The sequence below is a fragment of the Cervus canadensis genome, chromosome 21 (assembly GCF_019320065.1).
Source record: "Cervus canadensis isolate Bull #8, Minnesota chromosome 21, ASM1932006v1, whole genome shotgun sequence".
Lineage (NCBI taxonomy): Eukaryota > Metazoa > Chordata > Mammalia > Artiodactyla > Cervidae > Cervus > Cervus canadensis.
In genome coordinates, this window is record NC_057406.1 from 30554998 (window position 1) to 30571615 (window position 16618).

Sequence of the window (16618 nt, forward strand, 5' to 3'; positions counted from 1 at the left end):
GGGCTACAGTCCACAGGGTTGCAAAGAGTTGGACATGACTGAGTGATTAACACTTTCACTTTAGGGCTTCACTGGTGGCTCAGATCATAATCAAACTAATTAAATAACACATGCTAGGCTACATGCCAATCAATACACAGATTAAAAAGCCACTGAGAAGAACTAGCATCGGTTCCATTACACAGAAACTGTTGAATGCATTTTAAACTTAAAAAAGAAAGAGAGAAAAAAGAGAATGTTCACAACATTTTTAGTTTTGTTTTTCTTCTGAGTCCTCGCAGATAACCTCACAGGGGATGGGATAGAGCCACTAACTATCCTTTCAGCTGAGTATTTTCCCCACACAAGACCTGTCTACATCTGTACACATATTCGCTGTCTTCTAGAGTCTTAACTTCTATAGTAGAATCGGCCCCAGAGGTCCAAAAGGGATGACTTCATGTTCTTCACAAACCTAAGGAGAGGGGTGGGAGGAGGAGACGTGTTGACAGAGATTTGAGTCCGAATCTCACAGATGTAATTTGAAGAGACTCTGGCACTAGAAAGTCACTAATTCTCCATGGAGATTTGGCAGCCAAAACCACTTAGCTCTAAGCTTTTACAGAATACATAGCTTCTTAAGCACTCTCAAGAAGGAGTTTCCATTCGCGTTCTTTTCAAACACACAGTTTTTTTTCTCTCCATTTCTAAAAGTTTGTCATTTGTGGTTTGGCGCGTCAGCAGTTGATGAATGGCCCCAAAAGACATCAGAAGTCCAGTCTGGTTTCAATAACCCCAAAGATATTGGAGGCATCTAAAGGGGATCCTTTTTCCCTTCCAACCTTCACTCAGTTCAACTTTTCATGTGCCCCTCCTCTCATGCAAAAGAGTCTTCAGAATCCCCTCACTCTGCACACTTGACCTCCTCTGTCCCCTCTCCTGAGGTCATCTCCCTCCACTCATCCCCATGTCTCTGAAAGATGATCTAATAATTTCTTTGGGAAACTATCGCCCAAAAGGTGACAAGGCTGGTTCTCACCAAATGCCTGAGTTTCCTATTGCCTCAAACTGTAGATGCTCTGTGACGTGTTCCCATCTTGGTGTCCATGTCCACACAAGACCACACAGGCATCTCAGACTTTGTCACTCCGGTATCTACAAGTATGAGTGGTAGTTCCTTCTCAGACAAAAAAAAAAAAACAACAACAACAACAAACCACACCTGCTTACCAAAATAACTCAACAGAGAGTAAGAAAATAACTCCAGGAAAGCAGAAGAAATCAAGTCTAAGACAGCCCAGTGCTTGTCTTAAGTATTTTTAGCAGTCTTAAACACACTGTAAAGAAAAACTTAATGCAGAATGACTTCCTGTGAAGGCTCTCCAAGCCTCAACTCCTTCCTGTCAGGAGACTGCATGTCCATTTTTGTTTGGTTACACAAATGGTAGATATAGTCACATATTCTCTAATAGTAAATGAATAATTATTAACTTGTAACTAATTTTAGACAAACTCCTTTCTACATTACTCTTATGAAATAGGCATATTAATTTTAAAGACTTTCTTCAGAATTTTTCTGACACAGCTTTCACAAAAGTGGTGTAATCTAGTCCCATTATTTTAAGTATTATCTAATGACCAATGGCTTTTAAATTTACATCTCCAAGGGTGACTTCTCTTCTTGGATGTCAATAAATATCTCAAAATTATCATGTGCGAAATATACCTCTTGATTCCACCTCAATAGCAACCTACTCGTTTCTCAGCTTCCTTATTTCAGTTATTGACTCTGCCATCTACTCAGTACTCAAGCCAATAACCTAGGATTCAGCCTTGAGTCTTCTTTCTCCCTCCTCATTTCCATTCAATCCATCAGCAAGCCTTCATCAGCTCCACCCAAAAAAGTGTACACTGAATTTCATAACTTCTCACAAGGTCCACTGCAACCAAAACAAATTCTAACCATCTCCATTTCTTGCTATGCCCTTATAATGACCTCTTTACTGATCCATCTGTTCTACTCTTGTCACCAGTGACAACTCTCCCCTCAGTAGTTAGAGTGATCCTTTAAACATATAAACAAAATTATATGCGTCCCTACTTTAAATCCTCCAATGGTTTCCTATTGCTTGTCAGTAGAATCCAAACTCTCTCCCTGGCTTACAGGACCTGCAGTCCTTGTTCTTTACCCACCAGCCAATGCAGGAGACATAAGAGATGCAGGTTCTGTCCTTGGATTGGGAAGATTCCTTGGAGGAGGAAATGGCAACCCCCTCCAGTATTGTTGCCTGGAAAATCCCATGGATAGAGGAGCCTAGCAGGTTACAATCCATTGGGTTGCAGGGAGTTGGACACAACCAAAGCAACTTTTAGCACTTAATCCTTGCTCCTAGTTCATTTTATCTCTCCCTACCTTACCAGGCATCAGCCATAGTGTCCCTCTGTTCTTTGAACACACCAAATTAATTCCCACTTCAGGGCCACAGCATCTGTTAGTTCTCCCCCCGAAATGATCTGGCCCCTTTCCAAGGCCTCTGCAGAAGAGGTACTGACTCTTCATTCAGGTCTCAGCTCCAACACCAGCTCTTCAGAGGGACCTTCTGGAGAACGACTACCCTGCTCTGAGGACACCAGTCACTCTCTAACACCTTCTTTAATTTTCTTCCCACAGGGAAATGATCTCATCTTTTTACTTTTTATCATCTGACTCCTGCCTCAAGACAGCAAACCCTGTGACGATAAAGATCCTGCCTGCCTTGCTCAGAGCTACATCGACGGGTCTTGACACAATGCAAAGGGCAGTTTCTAAGTCTGGAAACACAAGCTAATATATAATACTTGTAACATTCCATGTAAAACATGAAAAATAATATCAACAGTGTTTCCAGGCTTTACAGAGATATGAGTAAATATTTGTGTAATGGATGAACAAACTGGTTCAGGAGTCACAGGACTTGGGTTTTAATTCTGACTATTGTTGTTTAGTCACTCAGTCGTGTCCCACTCTTTTGCAACCCCATGGACTGTAGCATACCAGGCTCCTCTGTCCATGGAGTTTCCAAGAAGAATATCAGGAGGGGGTTGCCATTTCCTTTTCCAGGGGATCAGGCTGACCCCGAGATCGAACCCGCGTCTGCTGCATTGCAGGCGGATTCTTTACCACTGAGCCACCAGGGAAGACCCAATTCTGGCTCTGTCACTCACCAATCTTACGACTCTAAAACAACATGCAAATAAAACTATTCATCTAGAAAATAATATAGGTAATGTAATATATTAAATGAATCAAAAGATATAATGCATCAAAAAGCAAGTTTTTAGCTGAAAAGTAAAATATAGTTGGTATTATAAGAATATGATACATGAGTTTTATTTTGTATTATTTTTATATAAAGCTTGGGGTAGACAACCTCTCTGTTTCCTTTTGAATTGAACATGAGCTGTCCCTCTTGGGATAATCTTTTGATGATTTATAAAGATAAGCCTTATATATTTCTTTGTTGATTCTAAACCTATAAGGTTTGTTGTAGAAGCAGGTAGTAATTTTTCTTCACATGTGTGCTCACTCAGTCATGTCTGACTCTTTGCGACCCCCCCGGACTGTAGCCCACCAGGCTCTTCTGTCCATGTGATTACCCAGGCAAAAACACTGGAGTAGGTTGCCAGGCCCTCCTCCAGGGAATCTTCCTAATCCTGGGATCGCACCCACGTCTCAAGTCTCCTGCATTGGCAGGTGGGTTCTTTACCACAGCGCCACCTGGGAAGCCCCTTTTCCTCACATAGGTTACAAGTAAAGCTGACAATTTCTTCTAATTGCACCCATTTTAAATCATCCATCCTCAGGATGGTCCCTTATTCACAGCTCCCGTAACAAGCAAAACACTTACGACTCCAGTGTGCTTCTTACAGGATTCAAACGGAAGAGTACCTTCTCCAGTTCGCCAGCTGTCCTCACCAATCTCATCACTCAAGAGAAATTCATTCAGCTTTTGAACACTACAAGAGGCAAACAAGCACACGATATGGGTTAAAAATAAAACCACCACCAAAGAAGTTCTACCTAAGTAAACAAACTTTTCCCCCAACCATTTCCATGGTAAGTAAGTCAGCTCTAAGTATCATTTTTCAAGACCCACTGGGAATTCAGCTAGGGAATGCCAGGGACTGATGGCCTCATGGGACTTGGGCCTTTCAGTGCTTAAAATGGAAGAATCTTAGAAAAACCAGAACCTAAATGCAACCAAATCACTCTTGCACTTTTTTTTTGCAACTGTATTTCTTGTCAAAGACAACAGAAGGACTGCAGAGGAACTTGAAACAAGGTGGCTAAAAAATAATAATACTAACAAAGGAAGTATCATTATTCTAATTTTAAAAGTAAGGGGGGAAAAGGTACAGAGAAGTAAGTAAAAGCATGTATATAACACAGAGATCAAGGGTCCACACCCACTATACAACCTTGCATAAGCACTACTTATATATTGCCCATATTCCAGCAACCTGCATAGACAGGGCCCTCTCCTCAAAATGTCAGCCAAGATCAGTGGTATCAACATCATCTGGGAGCTTCCTCAAAACAGAAAATCTCAGCCCCCCACCCCTCAAGACCTCCTGAAGCAAAATTTGTATTTTAATTGGATCCAGAGATGCTTCATAAGCATGATACAGTTTAAGAAGCCCTGCTCTAGAAGAGGAGTTCACAAACATCCTTTACTGTGTTCTCCAGAGGCTGGACACAAGACCCCTTGCCCCATCGACCCCACCCACTCTAAATTTCTCAAACCAGCAACACAGCATCAGAGTAAAAAGAAAGAATCAAAGAAAACAATAACATAATTTGAAAACACCCCTCCATCAATAAAATGATATACTAAAGAAAAGTCGGTGAACTTGAAGGATGAGAAATGCTCCTTTTAACATGCTAGGATGCTAACAGTAGACAAACCAGCTTGGTACAGGCAGCATCACCTATAGAGGAAAAACTGCCATTGGTAGGAAACCAGAAAACATATACTTGAAACAAGAGATTTCTTTTTTATTTTTCACTGGAGCTGGTAGTCAAGTACCCCCAGGTAGGTCTCAGTAGTTTGTTTTTGTGACAGACTAATACAATGAAGAAAAGTATCTGTATGTATAATTGAATTACTTTGGTGTACAGTGGTTATTAATAAAGGGTGACGCCCTGGTGGCTCAGATGATAAAGAATCTGCTTGCAATGCAGGAGACACAAGAGACAATACAAAATTTAAAAAGACAATATAATACAAAATTTAAAAGGACAGATAATAAAAAAGAAAAGTAAATTTAATTCAGTTTGTTGCCCATGAACTTTAAGCCCTGTAGCCTTGCATGCCATAGAAACTGCATGCTTTCTTTGGAAACATGAAGGTAAATAAAAGCCACTGGGGCAGTCTATCTATTAACTTCTAAATTTCATTTACAGAAAACAATTAAAAAAAATTTTTTTTTAACTGACGCAGGGGCTTCCCTGTAGCTCAGCTGGTAAAGAATCTGCTTGTAATGCAGGAGATCCTGGTTCAATTCCTGGGTCGGGAAGATCCTCTGGAGAAGGGATAGGCTACCCACTCCAGTATTCTTGGGCTTCCCTGGTGTCTCAGACACTAAAGAATCCATCTGCAATGTGGGAGACTGGATTTGATCCCTGGGTTGGGAAGATCCCTTGGGGGAGGGCATGGCAATTAATCCTAGGATTCTTGCCTGGAGAATCCCCATGAACAGAGGAGCCTGGCGGGCTGCAGCCCATGGGGTCGCAAAGAGTCGGACTTGACTGAGCGACTAAGCACAGCACAGCATAGTTGATCTGGGGCTTCCCTGGTGGCTCAGCGGTAAAAAGACTCAGGTTCGATCCCTGGGTCAGGAAGATCCCCTGGAGGAAGAAATGGCAACCCACTCCTGTACCCTTGCCTGGGAAATCCCAGGACAGAGGGGCCTGGCAGGCTATAGTCCATGGGGTTGCAAAGAGTCAGACACAACTTAGCAACGAAACAACAACAATAGTTGATTTACAATATCGTGTTAGTTGCAGGTGTATAGCACAGGAATCAAGATATATATATCTGCATCTATCTAAATACATTTATATATATATACACACATATTTTTAGATTCTTTTCCCTTGTAGTTTATTACAAAGTATTATGTATAGTTCCCTGTGCTATACCATAGACCCTTATTGGTTATCTATTTTATATATATCAGTAGTGGTGTGTACATGGTAATTTCATATGAGAAATAATTTTTAACTGAAGTTTAGTTGATACAATATTATATAAGCTACAGGTGTACAGTAAAGTGGCTCACAGTTTTTAAAGGTTATACTCCATTTATAGTTACAAAACACTGGCTATATTACCTGTGTTATACAATATATCTTTTGTAGCTTATTTTATACATAAGAGTTTGGACCTCTTAATGCCCTATGCCTTTGTATCCCCTCCCTCCTTCCCTTTCCCCAATGGCAATTACGATACTATAGAGAATCACTAGCTCTCTATATATCTGTGAACCTCTTTTTTGTTATATTCATAAGTTTGTTGTATTGGGTTGTCCAAAACATTTGTTCAGGCTTTTCCGGAACATCTTGAGGAAAAACTTGAACTAATGTTCTGGCCAACCCAATATTTTTTAGATTTCACTAAAAAGAAATGTTTAAGGAAAGCTTTGACTGAATAATATTCCATTGCATTTATATGCTGTATTTAGTTTATTCATCTGTTGATGGACATTTGGGTTGTTTCACTTTTTGGCTATTGTGATTAATGCTGCTATGAAGATGAGTGTACAGACATCTATTCAAGTCCCTGCTTTCAATTCTTTTGGGTATACACCCAAAACTGGAATTGCTAGATCATATGGTAATTCTATGTTTAATTTTTTGAGCATCTGCCATACTTTTTTTCCATGGTTCTGGAATTCTTGACTCAAATATATTTGAATTATGACAACATGGATAATAAACCTTGAAAACATTATGCTAAATAAGATAAGCCAGGCACACACACAAAAAAACAAAAATTGCTTAATTCCACTTATATGAGGTAGCTAGAATACACAGATTTCATAGAGACAGAACGTCAGTGGTGGTCACCAGGGCCTGGGAAGAGAGGTACAAGGGGAGTTATTGTTTAGTGATTACAGAGTTTCAATCTGAGAAAATGAAAAAGTTCTAGAGATGGACTGTGGTAGTGTTTACATGACTGTGTGAATGACATGACAGTCTGAAGGCCACTGAACTGTCACGTAAAGTGGTTTAAACGATAAACTGTATGTTGTATATATATTACTGATATTTTAAAAATAATTTCAGAACCAAAAAAAAAGAAAAAAAAGAGTTTTGGGTTTTGCACTCTCTTTAAGTCTTTGACAGCAAAGCCTGATCACACAGACTTGAAAGACGGTGTAGAAATGCCTTATCAAACAGCACTCCTTTCTTTACTTTTGTAGACTTTGTCATTCTGTTCTAATGTCTTGAAGAGATTGGATTTTAAGGAGCATGGCTTTATCAATCAAAGGAATACCTTTGAAACAACCTCACACTATGTCTCTGTATACAAAGTACACAACTGAGTTCGTGTATCTTTGTAACTTTAAGTCCAGTAGCCCCTGGCACACATTACTCAATGAATGCTTGTTGAATCAATCAAAGAAGGTATAAACCAATGATTCAGACATTCATGTAAGATCAGTTGACTCAATTTTCCATTTCTAGCACACATACAAATCTTACTGAAGCTTTTATGAAATTAACGAGCCCCATTCTGGCTGAAGGTCTTCACAGGTGGCTCAGAGGTAGAGTCTGCCTCCATTGCAGGAGACAGAGGTTGGATCTCTGGATTGGGAAGATCCCCTGGAGAAGGAAATGACAATCCACTCCAGTATTCTTGACTGGGAAATCCCACGGACAGAAGAACCTGGCAGGCTACAGTCCATGGGGTCGTGAAAGAGTCGGACATGACTTAGAGACTAAACAACAATAATTCTTGCTGAACGTAAGGAAGCAATGTTCCAGTGTGACTGGAGCATGGGTAGAACCATCTTTCCTTTTCATAAGATCCCACTTTGGATCTCCAATTAGTGAACCTCAGAGGACCCAATACTAGCACTTTTCTGAACCTCCCCCTCCATTTCCCCTCCCTTGTCCCCATTATTCCAGGCTCTCTGGCTAAGGGTCCCCTGAACGGCTATTTTGTTTGTTTTGTTACTGTCTATGTCTCCCACTAGACTGTGAAATCTTTAAAACAAGATTTTCCTCTTCAGAATCTAGCCCAGTGCCAAAAATATAACATAGCAATTCCTCAAGAAATGCCTGGTGAATGAATAAATAGATAATACAACAAGCATTTCCTGTTCATATGAGGGCTTTTTAGAACTCAGAGAGGCAACACAATTATGGAAAATGCATGAATCCTGACCAAGGGTGAAGTAACTGCCACCACGCGGCCAGAGTCATATTTTTACAATGCAAATCTGTTCAAACAGTCCTCGCCTTAAAATAACAAATGGCCACCCTGCACTTTTCAGCATCATTGGCATCCTCTCTCTGCACACTGGGATTTTACTCTCCAGCTTTATCCCCTATTGCTTGCCACATCAGGACCTTTCTCCCACTACATGCAATTAAGTTTAGTCCCTGGAAGATACTGACTAGACTATCTCCCTTCTCTCTTGATAAGCTTCAGTGAACCTTATATATGGCCCATGGCATTCTGTGTAGTGTTCTATCACAGAATTATGCACCATGGTATAACCAGCTTCCCTGCCAGTTTCTCCAGCTAGACTGTGGACTGCTGTGGATCTCACTTCATCTTTCATCGCTGCCATCCCCAGTGTTTAGCAAGATACCTAAACCACTTAATAATTGAATGTGGACCCACAGAAAGATACTTCTCTGAAGCGTGGAATGGAATTTAGTAAAATAGTAGCACATCAGTAAAATGGAGATTTGTTCAATATTTAATATATTTAGGCAATATGCTGGACATTTTTCCATGTATCATCTCATTTAATTCTCCTAACTTCCATAAGCCGGAGGCCTTATGATGCTCATCTGATAAGTGAGGAACCTGAGCCACAGAGGTACCAAATAACACGCCTGTAGTTGAACAGTGCTTGCGGTTGAACAGTTGCTATGCAGGTGTTGCTATGCAGGTTTTGCAAGCAGGTACATTTGATCCCAACCAATTTCCTATTCTGCCTCCCTCACCTTCATTGTTCAACGTTTCACTAATTTCTTTTTTTTTTTCTCACTAATTTCTTATTTGACTAGGTAATTCATAAAAGTATTTAAGGTTTCTAAAAAGATTTTTTTTGATATGACTCATTTCTAAAGTCTTTATTGAATTTGCTACAACATTGCTTCTGTTGTTTATGCTCTGGTTTTTTGGCCACCTGGCATGTGGGATCTTAGCTCTCCAACCACAGATCTAATCTCCAACCCTTACATTGGAAGGTGAAGTCTTAACCACTGGACTACCAGGGAAGTCCGCGTATTTAAATTTATGTTACCCATGGTATTTTTTCACTTTTTAAATCTGGGTGCTTAGATACAGTTTGAGTACCTTGGGGCTTCCCAGGTGGCACTCCTGGTAAGGAATCCACCTGTCAGTACAAGAGACTCAAGAGATGTGGGTTCAACCCCTTGGAGGGGAAAATGGCAACCCACTCCAGTATTCTTGTCTGGGAAATCCCATGGACAGAGGATGGGGGACTATAGTCTGTGAGGTCACAGAGTCAGACATGACTGAGCATACATACACACAAGAGAATCTCGGACAGGTACTATGTTTTGGGGGAATAACTGTTATTTTTACTGGCAGTTACGTGTTTTTCTTATGTGAACCATGAGAGTTTTGTAAATGCAGACCAAGTCAACCTGTGAGCATGCTCTATGAAAAATATCAGTAACAATTTATTTGATTGAAGGTAATCACAGTGGACTAGCCAAATATACTTTCCTCTGGGAGGTACACGAGAGAAAGGACACAAAGTTATCTTCCAACAAAGCAAGGGATTCGTTTTACACATTTTTTCCTTGGCAAATGACATCTTTGGACATAGATACTGCATTATACTTCAAATACCAGAAACCTAAACTCAAATTATTTATAAAGGATACAACATAGCAACTGACATTTTCCTCCAGAAAAGCAATTTACATTAACTATTTTCTTACCAAGAAACCAAAGAGGATAAGAAAGGCAAGCATCCAGAAAAAAAATCACTCTTATTCAAGTATTTTAATATTTAAGAAATTAGTGACTTTCCTACTTTTTTTCACTTCTTTCCCTCCATTTTGCAAATGCAGACTGGAACATATCATCATAAAAGGTCGAAAGAACTCAAATGATATGGAATGTTGCAGTTAAGAAGTAATAATCTGAATCTTTAATTGCCTCTTTCTTCCATTTTATTATGTATGTATAAGGTCCCACCCACTGAGCACCACAAACAATTGTATCTAACAAGCTAAATATTTTTAAATAAAGCATAGAATTTTCTTGAGGCAACACATCTCCCATGGCACAGAATTTTCCTATAGCAGAGAAGTTTACACGTCTCTTACATGCACATGTTGCACCCCATTCTAACCCTCCAAATTTCAGAATGCATCTGAATGTAGCAAATAACTTGGACTTCTACAGTCCTGAGAAGCAGTTTCAAAATCAGCTAACCAAAGTCTCCAATTATAAACAGGCTGCTTCAACTCGCTGTGGGCCAACTGGCATTCAAGACTGGTCATGGGATCCCAGGCGCAGAGGAAAATGCCGAGCCCAGTCCACGCTGGGGAAGAATACTCATCTGGGTTCCGAGAACCAGCACACAGTGGGAAAAAGCACTGGCCTCTTCTGTTGACTGGTCATTTCCCTAGGACCCACAAATCAACCACTGAAATTCACTTTAGAGAAGCAAGGTTTTATAAGCTGATTCCATTTGGCCTATGGCTTGGGAAATCTGGAGCTGAGCCCTGAAAACAGACTGGTCTTTATCAAACTGGCAAATGCCTATTCCCTGGAACATACAGAAGAGAGAGTGCAATGCAGAAATACACAGGGATTATGATCCACTCTCAGTTTCACTAGGATTCACTACAGCAGGAATGTATCCTGTGGACCTGGGGAAACCCACACCCTGAGATTAATTAGTTTTTTTTTTTTTTCATAGTAACATAGTTAAAGTCCTTTCACTGCTTGCAACCTGGCAACCTCCTGATTTCAGAGGAGTGCTCTATTATTAGTTATCAACTGTTTTCTATCTCTACTTGTAGCACAAAGTCAAATTCAATTAAGAAGGCAGCAATGAGAGGGGCAACTATTAAATGGAGAAAATGAAAATAAGAACCAAAATAGCAGACTCTGGCCATTTATCAGTTTTACTGTTTGAAGTGGCTTCTCTTCCAGGGCACTGCCTAATTTGGAAGTGGTGCTACAGAAATCAGTCAGTGATCCGTACAAGTGTTTCAGAAGGCAGAACAATGAGCAAAGAAAATGAGGGCAGATGAGTCCAGAGGGCCTGAGCTTTAAATGCTGAACCGCTCCAGAGTCTGTTACAAATGACATATCTTACAGAATAGGATTGTAATGATCATGATATGAATTAGTGTAACCAATCAGAATTTGCTTTATAATAAGATAAGGTGTGGCAGTATAGTCATGAGCATAGCTGCTTCCAAGCAGATGTTTAGTTCAGTTCAGTCGCTCAGTCATGTCCAACTCTTTGCGACCCCATGGACTGCAGCACACCAGGCCTCCCTGTCCATCACCAACTCCTGGAGTTAACTCAACTCCTGTCCATCAAATTGGTGATGCCATCCAACCATCTCATCCTCTGTCATCCCCTTCTCCTCCCTTCAATCTTTCCCAGCATCCAGATCTTTTCCAAAGAGTCAGTTCTTCTATGAGGTGGCTAAAGTATCGGAGTTTCAGCTTCAACATCAGTCCTTCCAATGAACACCCAGGACTGATTTCCTTTACAATGGACTGGTTGGATCTCCTTGCAGTCCAAGGGACTTCTCCAACACCACAGTTCAAAAGCATCAATTCTTCGGCGCTCAGCTTTCTTTATAGTTCAACTCTCACATCCATACATGACCACTGGAAAAACCATAGCCTTGACTAGACGGACCTTTGTTGGCAAAGTGATGTCTCTGTTTTTTAATATGCTGTCTAGGTTGGTCATAACTTTTCTTCCAAGGAGCAAGCGTCTTTTAATTTCAAGGCTGCAGTCACCATCTGCAGTGATTTTGGAGCCCCCCAAAATAAAGTCTGTCACTGTTTCCACTGTTTCCCCATCTATTTGCCATGAAGTGATGGGACAAGATGCCATGATCTTAGTTTTCTGAATGTTGAGTTTTAAGCCAACTTCTTCACTCTCCTCTTTCACTTTCATCAAGAGGCTCTTTAGTTCTTTGCATTCTGCCATAAGGGTGGTGTCATCTGTGTATCTGAGGCTATTGATATTTCTCCCAGCAATCTTGATTCCAGCTGGTGCTTCACCCAGCTCAGCATTTCTCATGACGTATTCTGCATATAAGTTAAATAAACAGAGTGACAATATACAGCCTTGACGTAATCCTTTCCCTATTTGGAACAAGTCTATTGTTCCATGACCAGTTCTAACTGTTGCTTCCCAACCTGCATACAGATTTCTCAAGGGCAGGGCAGGTGGTCTGGTATTCCTATCTCTTTCAGAATTTTCCACAGTTTATTGTGATCCATACAGTCAAAGGCTTTGGCATAGTCAATAAAGCAGAAATAGATGTTTTTCTGGAACTGTCTTGCTTTTCTGATGATCCAACAAATGTTGGCAATTTGATCTCTGGTTCCTCTGCCTTTTCTAAATCCAGCTTGAACATTTGGAAGTTCACAGTTCACGTACTTTTGAAACCTGGCTTGCAGAATTTTAAGCGTTACTTTGCTAGCGTGTGAGATGAATGGAATTGTGTGGTAGTTTGAGCATTCTTTGGCATTGCCTTTCTTAGGGATTGGAATGAAAACTGACCTTTTCCAGTCCTGTGGCCACTGCTGAGTTTTCCAAATTTGCTGGCATATTGAGTGCAGCACCTCCACAGCATCATCTTTCCAGATTTGAAAGAGCTCAACTGGAATTCCATCACCTCAACTAGCTTTGTTTGTAGTGATGCTTGCTAAGAGCCACTTGATTTCACATTCCAGGATGTCTGGCTCTAGGTGAGTGATCACACCATCGTGATTATCTGAGTTGTGAAGATCTTTTTTGTATAGTTCTGTGTATTCTTGCCGCCTCTCCTTAATATCTTCTGCTTCTGTTAGGTCCCTACCATTTCTCTCCTTTATTGTGCCCATCTTTGCATGAAATGTTCCCTTGGTAGCTCTAATTTTCTTGAAGAGATGTCTAGTCTTTCCCATTCTGTTGTTTCCTTTATTTCTTTGCACTGATCACTGAGGAAGGCTTTCTTATCTCTCTATGCTATTCTTTGGAACTCGGCATTCAAATGGGTATATCTTTGATTTTTCCTTTGATTTTTGCTTCTCTTCTTTTCTAAGCTATTTGTAAAGCCTCCTTCTGATCTTTTCTTTGGGGATGGTCTTGATCCCTGTCTCCTGTACAATGTCATGAACCTCCATCCATAGTTCTTCAGGCACTCTGTCTATCAGATCTAATCCCTTCAATCTATTTCTCACTTCCATTGTATAATCATAAGGGATTTGATTTAGGTCATACCTGAATGGTCCACTGGTTTTCCCTACTTTCTTAAATTTAAGTCTGAATTTGGCAATAAGGCGTTCATGATCTGAGCCACAGTCAGCTCCTGGTCTTGTTTTTGCTGACTGTATAGAGCTTCTCCATCTTTGGCTGCAAATAATATGATCAGTCTGATTTCAGTGTTGACCATCTGGTGATAACCATATGTAGAGTCTTCTCTTGTGTTGTTGGAAGAGGATGTTTGCTACGACCAGTGCATTCTCTTGGCAAAACTGTTATTAGCCTTTGCCCTGCTTCATTCTGTACTCCATGGCCAAATTTGCCTGTTACTCCAGGTGTTTCTTGACTCCCTACTTTTACATTCCAGACCCCTATAATGAAAAGGACATCTTTTTTGGGTGTTAGTTCTAGAAGGTCTTGTAGGTCTTCACAGAACCATTCAACTTCAGCTTCTTCAGCATTACTGGTTGGGAAATAGACAATTGCTGTGATATTGAATGGCTTGTCTTGGGAAAAAACAGAGATCATTCTGTTGTTTTTGAGATTGCCTCCAAGAACTTCATTTTGGACTCTTTTGTTGACTATGATGGTTACTCCATTTCTTCTAAGGGATTCTTGCCCACAGTAGTAGATATAATGGTCATCTGAGTTAAGTTCACCCATCTACTCAAGCATTTACCTTGGTTCATTTCCCGCACAATGCAGTGAGCTAACCATTGGGGCTTCCTGGTGGCTCAGATGCTAAAAGAATCTGTCTGCAATACAGGAGACCTGGGTTCAATCCCTGGGTCAGGAAGATTCACTGGAGAAGGGAATGGTTATCTACTCCAGTATTCTTACCTGGAGAATTCCATGAACAGTATGGACAGAGGAGTCTGACAGGTTACAGTCCATGGGGTCACAAAGAGTCAGACACGGCTAAGCAACTAACACAAATTATACACATCATAATGATATTTTGTATTAAGTCATTAAGTCACTATATACTATTGCCTAAAACTGGAGCTTTTGTTATTTTGAATATTAAATACCAGTTTTCCCAATAATACATAAACATTGGGAAATTTACTCATTTTTGAAGGTCTTATGATAGATGCTCCACATTACTAGCAGTGGCAACACTACGCTTAGTATAGTTAAGGCTTCAATTTTCCAGTTTCATTTCTGTATTGCAACATCTTGGTTTTTTTTTCAAAGGCCAGATATAAATATGATAAATACTGTTTATGAAACATGCTGAGGTTTTATAAGGTTTATAAAACTTCATAGCAAAAAGCAAAATACTATCTTAAGAATACCTATCAAATATAGGAGACTAAAGCACATACGGTGTAGTATAACATGGTTTTCTAACATATGTATTATACAATACAAGTAAAAATGGTGGGGAAATGGTTACTATCAGATCACATCTTTTTATAGCTGTGCATTATGGGACATTGTGAGTTGAAGGTGAGGTCCACACTGATCAGAAACACTATAAAAGTATAGTTAAAGTGAACAAAACACTGCACTCATTTCTGCAAAGTCTTCCCATTTGCAGAGACTGTGAGTCTGGAATTTTATTTATTTTTTCTTTGCCAAACTAAACAAAAATAAAACAGAAAATATGAGTTGATGTGAATATTATCACTGTTGGTAAAAATATAAACTGGCCCAGCTTTGCTGGAAAACATTATGGCCATACTCATTAAAAAAAAATCTTAAAAACTTGTTACATCTTTTGACCTATATCTCCTTTAATGGAAAACCACATGGCCATACTCATTAAGCGCCTTAAGAAGACGCACACTATCAGAATGAGTGTTGGCACTTCTAGAAGTCTGACTTTAGAAAATAACCAGAGAAAAGTTTAAAGATAAAGAGATGCTTCTCTCAAATGTTATTTATGTTAGGGTGAAAACAGAAACATTCTAAATGTCCAGTGAAGTGGTAACCGTTAAGTAAATTCAAATACCTCCAAATAGTGGAATATCACATAGCCAGTAAATATCATGCATATGATCTTAATGAGGGAAAAAATAACCAAAAAATTCAAAATTTTTATTTTAGAATAATTATTTTTACATGAAATAAGGGACTGAAAGGTCTCACAGCAAAGTTTTAACAAGTTATCTCTGATATCAAGTAATCTCTGGGCAGTGATTAAGATGTTCTTTTTATACATTTTCTAACTTACTACCATGGGCCTTCAAGGTGGTGCTAGTGGTAAAGAACCTGCCTTTTAATGCAGGAGATGTAAGGGATGCAGGTTCAATCCCTGGGTCAGGAAGATTCCCTGGAATAAGGCATGGCAACCCACTTCAGTATTCTTGCCCAGATAATCCTGTGGTCAAAGGAGCCTGCCAGGATACAGTCTATGGGTCGCAAAGAGTCGGACACAACAGAAGTGCCTAAACCACTGCCAACATGAGCTAGTAGTATTTCTGTAATCAAGCAAAACACACCAGACATCCCAGCACATACCTGATGATGGCTTTGACTGCAAACCTGACCACGGTGGACAGCAGGAAGAGAGGGGTGACCAGGATGTGGAAGAGAGACAGCGAAGCAAAGGCCTCTGCGGGCTTGAGGTTGTTCCCGCTGGCATACGCGTGGGTCACAAACGTCTGTGCAAAGAAAGCGTTTTAGAGAAAGCTGGAGAAAGTGTCACAAATACTTATGTTACATTTTACAAACCAAACAGCTTCTTCTATGCCAGCAGGTCCACTGCAACTCTGAAAAATACTATTACTTCATCCAAATTACTCCCTAAGAAAAACAACACTTGAGTACTTAAGTACTAAAATACTAGAGTACTTAATGGTCTACATTAGTTCTAACAGTAAACTTGTGAAAAGGGCAAAACAGATTCTAAAGATCAGAAAACTGACTTCTGTCAAATTACTGAAAAGGGGGAATAACTATGAGAGAATCCAGAGTTCTTAACACCTGGTCA

At 40.0% G+C, this 16618-nt stretch overlaps 1 protein-coding gene and 1 long non-coding RNA gene across 8 annotated transcripts in view; one reads left to right on the forward strand and one right to left on the reverse strand.

Moving 5' to 3' along the window:
* The window catches only part of LOC122423264, a 115017-nt gene extending 112239 nt beyond the window's left edge, over window positions 1-2778 (forward strand). Inside the window, exon 3 of the long non-coding RNA XR_006264118.1 lies at window positions 2651-2778. This is a non-coding gene — a long non-coding RNA (uncharacterized LOC122423264). The remainder of the gene's footprint in view (window positions 1-2650) is intronic.
* ABCC9 (ATP binding cassette subfamily C member 9) overlaps window positions 1-16618 on the reverse strand; it is a 149119-nt gene that overhangs the window by 94839 nt on the left and 37662 nt on the right. For all 7 annotated transcript variants that reach the window (XM_043440109.1, XM_043440112.1, XM_043440111.1 and 4 more), the window contains 2 exons: window positions 16147-16289; window positions 3867-3975 (listed from right to left, as the gene is read on the reverse strand). In XM_043440109.1, coding sequence (XP_043296044.1) covers window positions 3867-3975; window positions 16147-16289 — 252 coding nt within the window. The remainder of the gene's footprint in view (window positions 1-3866; window positions 3976-16146; window positions 16290-16618) is intronic.